At 41.9% G+C, this 16449-nt stretch overlaps 1 protein-coding gene across 1 annotated transcript; it reads right to left on the reverse strand.

Moving 5' to 3' along the window:
* Positions 1-5229: 5229 nt before the first annotated feature.
* LOC307240603 (transmembrane protein 47-like) lies at positions 5230-14638 on the reverse strand. The gene is made up of 3 exons (XM_080014432.1): positions 14402-14638; positions 12224-12364; positions 5230-5950 (listed from the first exon to the last, which is right to left on the reverse strand). Exons 1-3 carry the CDS (start codon positions 14580-14582, stop codon positions 5754-5756), a joined length of 519 nt encoding a protein of 172 aa, XP_079870558.1. The 5' UTR covers positions 14583-14638; the 3' UTR covers positions 5230-5753.
* Positions 14639-16449: the final 1811 nt, after the last annotated feature.

A 16449-nucleotide genomic window follows, 5' to 3' on the forward strand; every position in this document is an offset into this window, starting at 1 on the left:
CACTTGGCTTTTTAATGTCATCGTTGACGTTTTGATGTGTCCAGTTGCAAGGCTCCAAAAGGGGCTTTATAAGGTTTCACATCATTAAAATGTACTTGTGATATATTCCACAGCTTGTAATTGCAAAAAAGTGTATGAAAGTATATGAACCGGTTCTAGACTGCTTTGTTTGTAGGGGGCAGTAAGAAATATTGATTGGTGGCTTATTCACATGTTGGGTGGGGGGGGGGGGGGCTGAGAAAGTCTCCCCACTGCACACTGGGCTTTTTTTTTTGTTTAATACAATTAGGAAACAGAAGAAATTAAATATGCATAGCGGAGCGAAGATCGCTTCCGTACTTTTGATTGGCTGGGCAAGAAGCACGTTTCACTTCTGACTGGGTGGGAAAGACGCACCTCCAATCTTAAGAGAATTAAATAGATAATGACGGCCATGTAAAGGTGCAGAGTGTAGAATTCAGTTGCGTCCAGCGGTTAGGTGGTTTTGTTGGCTTCATCAGTGCGTGCTGGAGGTCACGCTCTGATGAAGCCAACAAAACCAACTCATCTGCAAAAAGCAGAGGTGCAATTCTAAGGTTCCCAAACCGGACACTCTCCTCACCTCGGCTGCGCCTTGAGATCCTGTCCATGAATATCACAAACAGAGTCGGGGACAAGGGGCAACCTTGGCGAAGTCCAACACCCACTGAGAACGTGTTTGACTTTGTGCCAAGAATATGGACACAGCCCTCACTTTGGTCGTACAAGGCCCGGATGGCTCGTACCAACGGCCCCGGTACCCCATACTCCCTCAGTACCCCCCACGGGATCCCCCGGGGGACACGGTCGAAAGCCTTCTCCAGGTCCACAAAACACATGTAGACTGGATGGGCAAACTCCCACGACGCCTCCAGCAACCCTGCAAGGGTAAAGAGCTGCTCCACTGTTCCACGTCCAGGACGGAATCCGCTTTGCCTCCTCCTGAATCTGAGGTTCGACAATCGGCCGGAGCCTCCTCTCCAGATACCCTGGGGTAAACTTTCCCGGGGAGGCTGAGCAGTGCGATACCCCTATAATAGGAGCACACCCTCCGGTCCCCCTTTTTAACAAAAGGCAGGGTTTTTTTTATTGTGAAACATATTTTAAATATGATTTTTTATATATATATATATATTATTATATATATTATTATACATACAGTATATATATAAATAACATACATTTATATTTGAATTATCCACTATCCTGGACACCCACCCTCCAGATGAACTTATGCAAATTATAAAAACCCACCAATGAACTTGGACCCTCGTCTCCCAGCTCCCTCCACAGTCATACACACAGAGCATTACACTGGTTATTTGTGGCAGACTACGAGAAAAAACTTTTTTTACACCTTTTCACTTTTTTAATCAAAAAAATAAAAAATGAAAAAGTAAATATAAAGATACCGAAACCGTTTATATATATACACCGTATATACACTGTTGGGAAATTGGAGCACCTGGCCCTGTTTAAGGAGTCAACACTCACAAGGTCGACTCAACAGCTGACACCTTCCCACAACGCTGCGTTCCTGGTGCAGCCCACATGACCCTTGGTACTGTTAAGAGGATTATTTAATATAATAATCATCATCAGAGAATACACTGCAAAAAAGCCGGCAAATTATGTAAAAAAACAATCGATTTTATTTATTTCTGTAAAAGACAGGCTTCATAGAGAAAGCAGCAGAATTTAATGCTCTACATCTGTATTTTGTACTGACTAACTTTAGGATGACTTATATCGTGAGATTTTTATTTTTTGTGCTAGGAATTTTATCAAGTATAAAATGCTCAAACCCCAATGGCAGATACATTTTGATTCATTCAAGTACTTATTTGGCAGTGTACACCCAAAAAGATCTACTTACCTTGGAAACCTCCACAATACTTTCTGCTTGTCTATGGCGATAATAAAAGACATTTGGTTTGATAATATCATAATAACGTGCAAATTCATCCAAAAAAAGGGTTACGATTTGGCCTCTGCATAGCTGACTTTGTTGTGAGCAGCAAAATGGTGAATATAGCTCAGAAAAATTATGTTCACTGTGCTTATATGATTTATATTATCTGCATGCTTAAAATCATAAATATATAAATAATTACAATTATTATTATATTTATAAATATAACAATTATAATAACAATTGATCATATATTTTGATATTTTATTATATATAGATTATTAGTATCAATGTTCTAAAGGGTGAACTACAGTATGTATGGGCATTTTTCTATGCATGAACTACATGTTTTTCTAACTGGAGCCAGTGGAGAGAAGATTTTAGCGCAGGGGAGAGAGGGTTAATGTGTAATTTTGGTGGGGCAACCATTGACAGTCGATTGGAGGAAGGGTATTGTATAGGCCAAGCGTCGGGCTCTAGTCCACTGAGCTCTGTCTAAAAATCATATTCCAACCTGGCCGCAGCCCAGGCACTATCCAACAGGGACGACTGGACAATTTGAGGTGAATTTGGGATTTTTTAATTTCTTGAATTTCTCCTTTTCCCTCCCCATTCACAAAAATGGCGAATAAACAATACATGCTGTGCATATATCTCTTTCCAGGTGACTCGGCGCTGCAGATTATTTTTGTCCCCCGGGCTCAGTAACTGGAATCTGTCCCTGCTGAGTCACAGAGCGCAGGGCCTCTCTGGTTACTGGACCTGGGGGCCAGCCTCGCTCTCTTTGGAACACATCCCCCATCCCCCGTCACCACAGGGTTAACAATTACTCCCAAGGCTTGTGGCTTTGTGGAATAACGCCATATTTGTTCTGGTAGGAAAGCGTCTCGGCGGAGGGGAACGTTGGGCGGAAGGTAGGCTGCACAGGAAGAGTGGAAGCAGGGCCAGAAGTACCCTGCTGACCAGAGCAGGCGCTGGATTTCTGGAAGCTATTTGTAATTATAACTGGGCTACAATCTGCAAAGTATTTGTTTGCAGACTATTCTGATTATTGGAATAAGACATGAATGAGAGCCAGAAAACATTGTTTCTCTAACAATCTCACCTGATTTCAGTGTGGTTACATTAACAAAAATTAATAAAGTGTTTGTAAAGTTATCTGATTTATTTTTATTTATTTATTTCTGTATTTTACGATGTGATTTATTTTTGTTGATGTGACGTAAAGTGTCTTTGGGTACCTAGAAAAGCGCTATACTAATAAAATATATTATTATTATTTTTTTTTATTATATTATTAATAATAATAATAATAATAATAATAATTACACTGTTTTGACTGCATGGTTTGAAAGAATATTTTTATATCTAAAAATACATGCATATACATTTTGAATTTTTGTAATAAAGATCTCATGCTTAGTCTCATTAACTATTAACTATTCCTATTGTGATTTTCTTTTGACCATTCATGATTAAAATTACTTCCAATAATGAAATGTTGCTAACAGCAGAACCAGCTAATAAGTTAACATTATAATGATAATTACATTCAGCTACTACAATTTCACCATGTGTCCCCGAAATACTTAAGAATTACCATGCCCGTTACTAGAGAGGGATGAGGATCTTGTATGTAGGTTGCAATGCTAAAAAAAGTTTTGAATCAATATTTGACTAGGTCAAGGACCTAACTGCCTTTTCCCCCCCTTTTCACAAATATGTGTGTGTGTGTTTTGTAGTAACAGAGATTTATCAGATGCTGGTCTTCCGTTATAGTTGTAGAGAAGGTAGTATATGCTACAGCCTGTCTGCCCTACAAATCTACAAATGTATCATCATCATATACAGTAATCCATGTACAAAAATGTCTTTAAAGTTCAGTTTTTTTTAAATCTTAATTTATCTTTGTCTGTCTCTTTATGTGTGATGTGGTGTTTGGAAACTATTGTATGCTCCCTCTGCCTCGTCACCTCTGACCAGGACGTCGTATCCCACAGATTCCTGAGAGGTCACTTCTATTATCGGCCTCCTCCAACCACCACACACAATATCCATAGAAGTCGAGCATTAATATAAGCCCATTCATGTAAAACATTCATATAAGCCCATTCATATAATAATGATAATAATAACAATGAGTCCATTAATATAATAATAATAATAATAATAATAATAATAATAATAATAATAGCCATTAATAAAAAACAATAATATAAAGCATGAATATGAGCCCATTAATATAAACCATTTATGTAAACCACTAATATAAGCCCTTGCTGTTTTGGTGTATTTTATTTTCTATGCCTACTCCTTCTGGTTCATAACAAATCATAACAAATCAGTGTCACTTTAGACGGAATGCCATAGCCACTTTTTTAATCTGCCATAAGCCACTTTATTTTTATACTTGTGTTCTTATATTGTGTGTGTGTGTGTGTGTGGGTGCATGGTGCGGGTTATGGGGAGGGAGGGTGGGAGAGAGTGTACATTTATGTAAATGTGAATCTATGGGTGGGTTTTGCGGAGGAAGGGAGGGAGGGAGTGTAAAAGCATGTGAATGTTTGTAGTTCTTTTGAATGGAGAGACACCGTAATTTTGTTGTTTGTGCCACAGGCAATGACAATAAAGGCATTCTGATTATGATTCTGATTCTGGTTTTAATCTTCCTTCAATTGTGTTTTTCAATTGCAGTTATTTTATGTTACCTTCAGAATACTTGTAAAACACTTTGTAACTGTATTTTAGTGAAAAAAAATAAAGTTAAAAAATGCTTTAAAAATAAAGATTTGTATAAACCTACTTATGATGTTAAATTCAATGTGTTAAAAACACTGTGCTGTTCAACACTCTAAATATAAATGTATTCATTGTATTATAATTATCATTATTTGAAATTGTTATTATTATTTTTCTGATCCTTGGGATGGGGAGGGCACAGAGCTCAGGTTAGTGCGGTGATTTGGCGCCTTTTCCTTGAAGCCCTGAACTCCATCAGAACCTTTCCACCTGAATGAGGCAGGAACTACAGAGGCATAGCTGAGCACTGGCATCATGGCAGGAATTTCATATTAAATGTATGACAACAAATTTGTAATTTTAAATATGTCATTTCTCGAAAAAGAGGTGTCAATCTGCTGCACTGCTCTTAAATTTCAGTCAGAATCGTCACCCATTTCGGAATGAACGTGCAAGAGCGCTTTATAATGATTTATATATATTTTTTTCTCTCTATAAATATTCTACACATCTACAATACGACCGTGAGATGGCAAAGAAACCACTGACACTTGTATAGCCACAGTAGACCTAAAGCATTTATTAATCATTAAATTCTTTACATTTCATCAGGAGTCATAAGCATAATTAGATATGTTTGACGACGACGTGGAGGAAGCAATAATGGAACCAACACAGGGATTAGAAAAAAATTTTGAAAAAGAATGTAAAGATAAAAATCAACACCCCTCTGGGGGGTACGGTTTTGCTTCGAGAGCCTACGACATTTTGTTTTCCCATCAATAAATATCCACGTCAATGTCAAGTAGAACAGTTCTAGAACCGACCAACCAGTCGGCCAATCAGTCCAGAAAAGGGAGGGGGGGGGGCGGGGTTCCATTCTATGCACGTCTGGCTAAGAGCGGGTCTTCAAATCAAATTAAAATCCATCCCAACGTGTGTTTATGTAGAGCACATTTCATCCAGCGAGTGAAGCGCAACCATTAAAAAAAAATAAAAATAAAAATAAAAAAAAATCCTCGAAAAACAAGTGTGTGGCACTCTGCGTGTTTGTGTTCTTGTGTCGGGTTTTCCAAAAAAGGCCTCAGAACCTTCCATCCTCGTAGATGGAATGCGGCGAGATGGACGTCCGCATGCAGAAGAGGACCCCTCCGCCCAGCATGAAGGTGGTGGCCCCCCACCCGACGCCGTAGCCCCAGCTGAACTCGTGGTAGGTCTGCAGGACGGTTCCATCGATGAACTTAATGGGATAGAGGACCAGAGCGCAGGCCTGGAGGACCGCTACCAACAACAACAACAACAACAACAACAACAACAAAACAGCAAAATAAAAATGAAAATTAAGAAATAATCATTTGAAACATTCCTGCAATCCGAATGACCTTTGCCGCTGCACAAACTCATAACAGTGTTATTCCCGTTTCAGTCGGATGGCGTTCGGATTTCCGACGGTTACAACCGGAAGTGACGTCAGTCGGGTTTTTAATGGAGCCGGGCTTAAAACAAAGTAATTAAGTCCCGTGTTTTAAATTCGTGGCGCTATTAACGTTAACATCGGATGTCACCGTAGACACAATTCATCAATTAATCTATTTTCATGTCAGTGAATTGTGTGTACCCTTTACCTTTGTTCACACTTTGCAAGCACTACATAAAGGGGGTTTTAAACTCTCATTGATGGAACGTGGTAAATGTCCAGCTGATTAAGCCACTCGCCGCTGTACTGGGAAAACAAGCTCTTTTTCCCTGACATATTTTGGGATGTGGAACTCAGACATAGCTCATCCGACGGCCACTAAAGGGATGATCAGACTGTTGGCTACGATTGCGCATCCGATGTGAAGCCAGATTCACGGCCCGGGCTGTGGAACGGATTCTCTGCAGACACAAAAAAGCTGAAGGACGGAAGTGGGCGAAGGGGGAAGATTTTTTTCCTTCGTTTGAAACCCAAGAAGTAGCTGGACGAGATGAAGTGAGAGGCCGAAGTGCTCCGCGATACGTTTTGTGCGGGGTCCTATGGAGAGGACAAGGAAAAGACGCTCTTCAAGGAAGGATGATTGTGTTGTTTGGTTATTTTCCCATTGAGTGCGACTACAAATCAAACAACGGGACCAGAGATTGTTTTGCAGCCAACTAGAAAGAAATAATCCATGAGAAAAAAAATTTGATTTACAAATAGACATATTTTCCTAGAATTTGTAAATGACTAGTTTCAAAATAGTCAATTATCCATTGTCAATGGGAAAAATTGGGCGTAATTGACTAATTCAACTACAGATCTCTGGTTTCCATCATGACTGATTGCTGTGGTTTTTGCATTTGGCTGCTGCTGCTCAGCACCCTGCGTTGTTACCCGTTGGACCGTGGGCAGCGCTTGCAACACTTTGCATCCCAATATGCAAACACAGACTGAAGCACTGCGCACAAAAAAGATACAGCTTCGCGCTTGCGCGTAAACATGAAAAGTTGACTTATATATCAGAAGAGGAAAAAGGAAACGCATTCCATCGTCCTCTTCGTTCTCAAAGCCGGAATCGGCGAGGCACATTTTGCCGCGCTTGGGTGCATTTCCTTGTCTCAAAGTAGTCCACGTTGACCTCAACAACACAGAAGCCCCCTTGAGGGAGCGAGTGTGCGCATAATCCAGGGCTCACCGTGCTTTCTCCACATACCGGCGACCACAGTTCCTTTTTGTCCGCAAAGATGTGAGCGCGAGTGGAATGCGTCGAGGAGCGGGGACCTTGTTGTGTAATTCCCTGGGACCCCACCTTTCCTTCCTGCAGGACGCGGCGGCGGGAGGGGGGCGGCGCGGGCCAAGAATGCGGCCCCGCTAATGGAGCGCAGGCCACGCCGGCTTACGGCTGAGGTCATACTTTTGGCAGGCGAATAAATACCAAGCTCTAAGCCACTCTCTAACCGAGGGACATTCAGCTGCACCGCCGCTCCGCCGTGGAATCTGGGCCTGTGAGACGGCTTTATTCCTCCCTGCCGGGCTCTTAAAGCGGCCGCACGCAGGGAAGGAAAACCGGGGAATTTTCCACGTTTTTGAGTAAAGCGGCTGAACGCGGCCAAAGCCACCGACAGCAGAGCCGCTGCTTTCTTGTCCTGCACACACCCGTGTCCTCCGAGGGTTTGATTTGTTCTCGTTGCAGAGACAACATGGAAGGGGTGGCTCGACTGAAAACGCTCTAGTTCTCCGCAGAACTGTAACTTGATGGATCGGTTAAAACAACAAAAAAATAAATACATGAAAACGTGTCACACTTTTATCTTCACATTCTTATTTATTTTTCAAAGCCTTTTTTTTAAACAAATATTCATCTTTTTTTTTCCTCTTACAAATCTTCACTTACGTATGTATTCGTTTTTCATAAGCTCCCCCCCCCCAATATTATTCCTATATATATAGAAGAATGCCTTTGTGACGCGGGTAAGTCAGCACCCGGTCCTCCAGGTTGGGGGTTGGGCGTGGGGTTAACATCCTAACCCCGTTTAAAAAAGCATGTTACGGAAACGACGAGAAGAAGCCATTCTGGTAAGGAGCAAATGGTGGGGGCTCGTCGCCCAATGTTCAAGAAGGAACGGGGGGAACTAACTAACTAACTATAACTAACGTGTTCAGGGAGGTTAGGGTGCGTCCTCAGTTTTGTCCTGGAATATGAAAAAACAAGGACAATCGTATCAATTGTATAAAAGGGTGTCATTATATAATGACACCAAATTTTACTTTGGAAATTGGCAATGTTGACACCGGGCGCAAGTTTAGAGAAGCTGCGGTTGAGTGTTTCATCCTTCTTTTTCACCCTGTGATGTCAGAGCCCAAATAGTCGCTGTTTGTTGTTTATGAGCAAACGTACAATAAACACGTCGTTAATTTTACGTTCTGAGGACGGCCGATATTTAATCCGTATCAATCTCGTCTTTAAACCCAGAGGGAGGACAGTCTTCGGGTAGTGTGTGTGTGTGTGTGTGTATGTGTGTTCCAGGGATTTGTTTTTCACGGAGCTCTCTGCATCGGGAAGCAGCTATTTCTGTGGCTGCTTTGTCTCGGCACAAGCAACCGCTCCGCGGCCCTGGAAAGGAGCCCTGCCACAGAAAAGAATGAGCGCAACCCAAAACTTTTTTTATTTTTTTTTGTGTGTGGATTGCCACTCTTTCCTGCCTACGGTGCATCCTCCCATAAATAAACACCAAAAAGTTTTTTGTAAGCAGCGGTCGAGCTACGGTATGTGGAAATAATTGTGGCTGTGCACAATAAATGTTTGTTTTTTGTGTGCGAGAAAGTCGACTGTGCGAGCGCACCGCGAATGGTGGTGACGCATCCTAATGGCGCTGATCAGCGCTGATCAGGCGGAGCTGGTGTCGCTGCGCCGCGGCAGGGAGCGGCCAGCACCGCCACCTGCAGACAGTGGCTGAACCACGCCACCTCGTCTGCCACAATATCGTTTATACCTGAGGTGATATTCAACACACCCCAATGTTATACTTCATAATGAATGAAGCCGGAAAAAAAACCAGAAGTTTGTTTTGAATAACTTCAATGGCACATGTTCATTTCGGCGTACGCCTCCAGTCAACTTGTTTACATTCCCGGGTGCGAGATATGGTGTCACTGATGTCATTGTTAAGCGGCGGTCTATTACAGCGACAGTCTCCTGCAAGAGCATAATTGTGGTATACTATTTTTGCGATGGGAATGGTCCCATTTATATGGATGAATGGGTTTGAACCGGTGTTTTTGTTTGTTTTATATGCACTGTCTACACGGACCACTTTGCCTTACTCATTTTTTGACGCTGGGGGGCGGTCAGTGTTCAGTGTTTGACATTGCTAAAGTGACACTCACAGATGTTACAAGGTAAGGGGCTGAATAGTAGCTCCACCACCCACCCACAACAACCGATCCGGGGGAATATTAGCAACAACGATTCAATATTGTCCCATTTAATGTTGGACGACTAAACTCTCCCGACAAGCGTTTAAAGATTTTAGATTTCTTGCGCAAAGCGAGGATGGATATTGAACTGTAGGAAACACATCTTAAACCCAATGACATTTCCAGGGTTTAAAACCGTCTTTATCAACATGTTGTGGCATCAGCCGATGGTACTGGTACAAAAGGAGTTGTGATATTAATCTGACGTGGCATAAATCTATTAATTGTAAAGATTGGCTCCGACAATGAAGGACGGCTGTACGTCCATTCAGGGCAAGTTGCATTCGTTAGCCTATATCCTACAGAGCCTATTAGCCTATATGCCCCAACTATGTTCAAGGCCAATTTTTTTCCTTCACTTACTTCACAATAATTTAAGCTAAGTGACTGCCAACTGTATGTTGGTTCTGACACGAAGGCTTTTGTAAACAATAACCCTCGATAAATACTCTTCAACTCCACCAAGCTCTCAAGAATCTGCGTCCAAAGCCCTTAATCTCTTTATAACAGACTTAAACCAAACTGATGTGTGGGTGTTGCATAATCCTTATATTGTGTGTGTTTATATATATATACATAGGATATTGGCAAAAATGCAAAAAAAATCCCAATATAAAGCAGCTCTATAATTCAAAAAGTCAGATGGGGGATTGGCATGTCCAAATTTTAAACTGTATAATTGGGCATTTGTATTAAGATGTCTCAGCTATTGGATGGAGGAAGATAAAGTTTAATTTTGGAAAAATATGGAACAAGAGTTAAATGCACCAATAAGATTAAAGGATTTTCTCCTTATAGGTCTACCCAGAAATGTGGTTTATATTACGGTCCAATTTTAACTCACATGCTACAAATGTTGAGAACAGTAGAAAAAAATCCTAAAATGTAAAAAGCACAAGGTGAAAGTCATCTGCGATATGGATAGTCACCTTCTATCTTGGAGGAAACCATTCACTAACAAAACTTAGGATAAAGGTATTACAGGTAAAGGAGGATAAAGGTATTACAACTCTTCAAAATATTAATAGGGCAAATAATATCCTGAACTTTGAAGCACTTGTCTCTCAGTACAATGTTGATAAACACTCTATTTCTACTTCATTGCACTGCTGCCTCACAGCAAGAAGGTCCTGGGTTCGATTCCCGCCTGGGGCGCTGTTGGCACTGTGCTCCGGCGGGTTATCTCCCAAATAGGAACCTTTCTGTGTGGAGTTTGCATGTTCTCCCCGTGCTCACATGGGGTTTCCTCCACCTAACATCAGTAAGGACCCCCACCAAAAACATGCACACGTCATCGTCTGACCAGCGATGGGCATTTGGAAGCAGGTCCCCGGGCGCGTCCACGAATGCTGCCCCCCCCGGAGGAAGGACAAGCCAGGATGGGTGAAATGCAGAGGCCACATCTCACCGGCCACCACCCAAAAAGCATGTGTATATATGCATGTGTTGTAGTGTGGTGTGTCATGTGATGAATAAAGACTCTTCTTCTTCTTCTACTTTAGAGCGAGGTCAGCCTGCGAAGCCTGCAGGGTTCCCTTGTGCTGAGATTTAAAAGACCATCCTATTTTAAGTTGGATACAGAGTGCTCCAAAACAGACAGCGTCATACAGTATATCTATGATAACTTAAAACTCCCCGAAATATATGCCTAGATCAGGAACAAAAGCACAGGATAGGGATACTGTATATCCGAATTGGGACAAGACGTAGACTGGCAGTATATAGGTATATAGTATATACGGTACATTTTAAATGTTGTCATAGAGCATATCTAGACATTGAATGGGATTGGTCACTGACCCAAATTGTTCATTTTGCTCCCAGGGGACCGTTACCAATGCTGTTTGGAATATCCAGGGGTTTTTGATTTTTGGGGGAAGCATATTAGTACCCTCGCAGAACTAACGGGGGTACAACTGCCAATGACCCCCCCCCCCCCATGACATATCAAGTACTCACTGTCCTCAGAGCTTTTTGCACATTTCTTACCTGGAACTATCATCAGCAAGAGTTAATGATGCACAACCAAACACAATTATAATCATTTCAGTTCTTTCAATTTTGACATACAAATCTAGTCCTGCGGTGTGACCCCATGTGTCTATTTGATAATGAGGCGATTTCAGGGACCCTGTGGGGTCTTTTACATCAGACCAGCACCAGGAATTCTGTCAGACGTTTGAGAAGAAGTGTTTATCTCCTCTCAATTTGAGAATTTCAATCTTTCAGCTGAACCACTCATGTGTCCAGTTTCTTCTGCCAGGTAGTGTGACTCCTCTACATGAAAAAAGTTTTTTAATCATAGAGAACAATACTATATATTAGGGCAAGTCCATAAGACCTTACAACAAGGCCTAAATATAGATGTTTTTTTTCGATTTCTTAATGAAATGTGATGTCACACCGCAGGACAATTTACGTGATGAGTTGACAGAAAAATATGCAAAACATTCGGTGACTTCTTACTTTTCCTGAAAATAAACCATTTATTAAAAAACTAATATACACCTTTTTTTTTTTTTTTCAAATTCTGAAAAAACCTCAAAACGTTTTCACCTCTTTTTGTCATCTACCCAAATATCAGAGATGAGAGACAAAGAGCAGAGAGAGCGACTGACCCGCAGTGAAGAGGAACACGGACACCGTGCGGTAGTGCTTCCTCTGGGTCCCCAGGCATAGGGAGATGACAGCCACCAAAAAGGCCACCAGTGTCCCCACAGCACCGGCCAGCAGCAGCACCAGGGTGGCGATCTGCCAGTCTGCAGGAGGCGAAGCGCACAGGTTACAAAAGCCTGATTCACATTTCTGTTGGACTGAATTGAATCGCTGTATTGACAAACATAGGATAGAAATGTTGAAATCCCGTAGAGGGGGCAAGGTCGGCAGGGGTCAGGGGTGACTATGACTCATGTATTGGGAGAACAATAATGATTACAAGCCTAGTAGTGGCCATCAGCACATAGTGTCGACAAAAAAAAAAGAGTAGAGCATGACGATCTGTTTTGATAGTTTTACTTGATTAAATCAAATGCATGTGAAGGATGTTTTTTCTTCTATGAATTTCATTATTCAAATGAAAATAACAGTTAAATGTTGTTATTGAGTCACGTGAAAGGGGGATTTTCCTGTAACTGTAAAACGATGTTGTGAGATTTTGTTATTGTCACAATGTTTACCCTGAAATCCTACATCACGGAAAGAGTAGGTAGATAGATAGACAGATAGGTAGATAGATAGACAGATAGGTAGATAGATAGATAGATAGATAGACAGATAGGTAGATAGATAGATAGATAGATAGATAGACAGATAGGTAGATAGATAGATAGACAGATAGGTAGATAGATAGATAGATAGATAGATAGATAGATAGATAGATAGGTAGATAGATAGATAGATAGATAGATAGATAGATAGATAGATAGATAGATAGATAGATAGATACTTTATTCATCCCCAAATCACAGTGTTGTAGCAGCTCACATCAAAATAGTCAATGAGAGCAATAGAATAAAAAGAAATAGAAAAAAGAAAATGGCAATACACAAAAAACCTCAAAGTTAATTCGAAGGTGGAACATGTGACGATATACAGTAAAATAAACCTGACCATTCAAAGTACATAACAAAAATCTGGTGCTAAACAATAAACCTCATGATAAACAATAACAATAAACCTACAAAGTAAATAAGCAAGAAGAATTTGGAAAATGTGGACGAGTCACTACTTCAAATGCGTTTTTGAGAAACCGCCGCATAACGACACGAGCGGTGTTTTTTTGGGTCAACTTGTCCTTTTGCCTGCGACACCCCCGCGGCGTGTCCATCACCGCGGGACCGGCCCCACCTCCATCCATGCCACCTCCATCCAACCACCTCCATCCAGCCACCTCCATCCAGCCACCTCCATCCAGCCCCGCACATTCCACAGAGCCCACGGCTCACACCGAGGCGGTGCTCCCCTTTCAGGCCGCCGGGTTCCAACGCCGCTCACCGGGCGCTAGTGTGACTGGCGCGCCGCCGATATTCACCAGAGTTTCCAAATCGGCGCCGGGAAATGTCCAAAAAAAAAACAACCCAAAACGACTGGAAGTGAACCGCCAGCTCCAATCCCTCAAGTCACTCCGATCATACCGGTTCAAGACCACGTGTCCAGACGACGTAATGTAACGGAAACAACAACAACAACAACAACAAACAAACAAACAAAACAAGAGACGAGGAGACGTTGTCGGTCTGAAGGTCGAAGACAAAGGCTTCCCAAGCCCCGCGTCCACCGTCGCCCGCTTGATCCCCCCCACCCCAAAAAAGGGTCGACTTTTTGGGATCGACCGCTGATCCGCCGCCGACCAATGAATTCCAAGTTTGAACTCTGGTTGGAATTTCTCCTCCATTCGTGGAAATGAAAAGTTACTGCGTATTCAAAACTCTTCGTGTTCTTTCCACTTGAGCTGATTCTTGAAACGTCTCTTAACAAATATTAAAATAGTGATCAGTTAAATAACAATAAACGGTTTGATAGTAGTAACACACGTCAGCTTTGAATAAATGATAATAATAATAATAATAATAATAAGAACAAGAAGAAGAAGAAGAAGGAGGAGGAGGAGGAGGAGGAGGAGGAGGAGGAGAAAAAAGTAGAAGAAAAGGAAGAAGAAGGAGGAAGAGAAGAATAAGGAGAATAAGAAGAAGAAGGAGAACAAGGAGAAGGAGAATAAGAAGAGGAAGGGGGAGAAGGAGAAGGAGGAGAAGGAAAGGGAGGAGAAGGAGAACCGATAGCAGCGGTGTGGTCCCCACCAGATGTGAGGATGGAGAAGCAGCTCCATGCAGGCTCCTCCGTCAAACGTCGCGCCCCGGATTTGGTGCACGACTCCCAGAGGGACAAAGAGAAGTGTTCCGCGGTGACCCAGGCTGGGCTCAGGAGCGCAATAATATCCAAGCAGAGCGCCAGAAAAATACAAATTAACGCGACGGGCATCTTCTCGTCCCCGGGAACACGCGTGGAAAGCACCGCGTCCGGCTCCGGTAAACATCCGCGAGGGTCCGGAACCGTCTTTTTTTTTTTTTTTTTTTAACAAAGTAAAAGTCCTCCGTGTTTTTTTGTTTTTTTTATTGATCTAAACGACGCGAACAGTGTCAGAGGAGCAACATCAGCAGCAAAACGAACCGTTTACAACAAACTATCGTGATCATGTCCTAACACTGCATAAAATGACCGAAAATAAATATAGAAAAAGAAAAGCATAACAACAAGAACGACAATAGGCATAAAAGACAGTAATAAAATAATAATAGTAATAATAATAACAATAATAACAATAATAATAATAATAATCATAATCATAATAATAATAATAATAAATACAAATAAAAGGAGATCTATCTATCTATCTATCTATCTATCTATCTATCTATCTATCTATCTATCTATCTATCTATCTATCTATACATACATACATACATACATACATACATACATACATACATACATACATACATACATACATACACACACACACACACACATATATACACTATATATATATGTATATGTGTGTGTGTGTGTGTGTGTGTGAGTGAGTGCGTTATACACATAAATAGTGGAAGCGGATAGTGAGTCATTTTAAGAAAGGAAATTGGAATTCAATTCAGACGGTGTCAGGCGTCTGGAGCGGGAGACAGGGCACAATGGCGGCTTATCATTAATTGTTTGGAATCCAATTATTAATATTTTATCATCTTATCAAATTCATCCCTCATGCGATTTCGTCTCTCCTTCATAACATTAGAGGCGCGCACTTTCTATTTCTTACTTGAGGTCAACGTTCGGACTCTCAATCTGGGGGCAAATCTCGCCCCGACGGGATGACTCCGTCTGACGGAGCCTCCTCCGAACATGACGTTCACGAAACGTCATCATTTCCGGGGAGAGTTTGGACCCAACGCAAAAAAAAAACCACGTCACGTCCACTCCTGGAGGAAGGAGGTTTTTTTGGCCTGAAGCGTTTTTAAAAACATCATTGTAAAGACTTAACAAGCCAGCAGGTGGCAGCAATGCAACGTCCGAGTATCTTTGGCGTTTCTGTTGTTTGAAATAGAAGTTGATCATATAAATGTACTTGTAAAGAGTAATAAGAGAGAAAATAGAATGGAGGGTAACAACCGTATATGTCGTATATGTGGAATAATATGTCGTGAATTCTATTTCCGAGAACGGGCTCTGTCAAAATTGCCCAACTCTCGCACCAAATGCACGGCGACACGGCAACTGATGCTGAAATGCGGCAAAATTCCCCATTAGGCCAGAAACGAGCAACCTGTCGTTTCCCTGTTGCTTGACGGTAATCTCCGCCTCCAGAGCAGCCTACGGAAAAGCTTCCCGTGAGATCCAACGTTTGGGGGAACTCCTCGGAAGCCGCTTCCAGATACCCTGGTTCACAATTCTTTCACGAAACAAGACTTTCTGTTCCATTGCTTTGTGCATCTTAATTGTGGATGTGAAGAGGAGATGTGCCTTGGAAACTACCGTGACTTTTAAAAGCGCCACTCCAGTATTTGAATGCCCGGTGCCTCAGAGCCACCCTGCCAGGCAAACCCACCACGCTTATGTGCTGGATATGAATACAACGGAACGGTTGCTGATAAAGGAGCTTCCATGGAGAACTGACTGGCTGTTAAAATAATGCAATTCTGTCACACAGAGTGAATCAAATATGGCAGGGAAATACGACAAGATGGCACTGATCCTGGCTTTAACACTGACACACCGAGGCACGGGCCATGCGGCCCAGTCGTACTTGTCGGGATGCAACACACGAAAACACCCCCAGACTTCCAAGAGTGAA

This window comes from Zeus faber (genome assembly GCF_960531495.2).
Source record: "Zeus faber genome assembly, chromosome: 14".
Classification (NCBI taxonomy): Eukaryota; Metazoa; Chordata; class Actinopteri; order Zeiformes; family Zeidae; genus Zeus; species Zeus faber.

Excerpts from the sequence above, each read along its gene's own strand:
- LOC307240603 (XM_080014432.1), bottom strand. The coding sequence starts at position 14,582 with ATGCCCGTCGCGTTAATTTGTATTTTTCTGGCGCTCTGCTTGGATATT. Across the intron at positions 12,365-14,401 it reads CTTCTCCATCCTCACATCTG|ACTGGCAGATCGCCACCCTG; the intron begins GTGGGGACCACA and ends CGCCTCCTGCAG. Across the intron at positions 5,951-12,223 it reads CGTGTTCCTCTTCACTGCGG|CGGTCCTCCAGGCCTGCGCT; the intron begins GTCAGTCGCTCT and ends TGTTGTTGGTAG.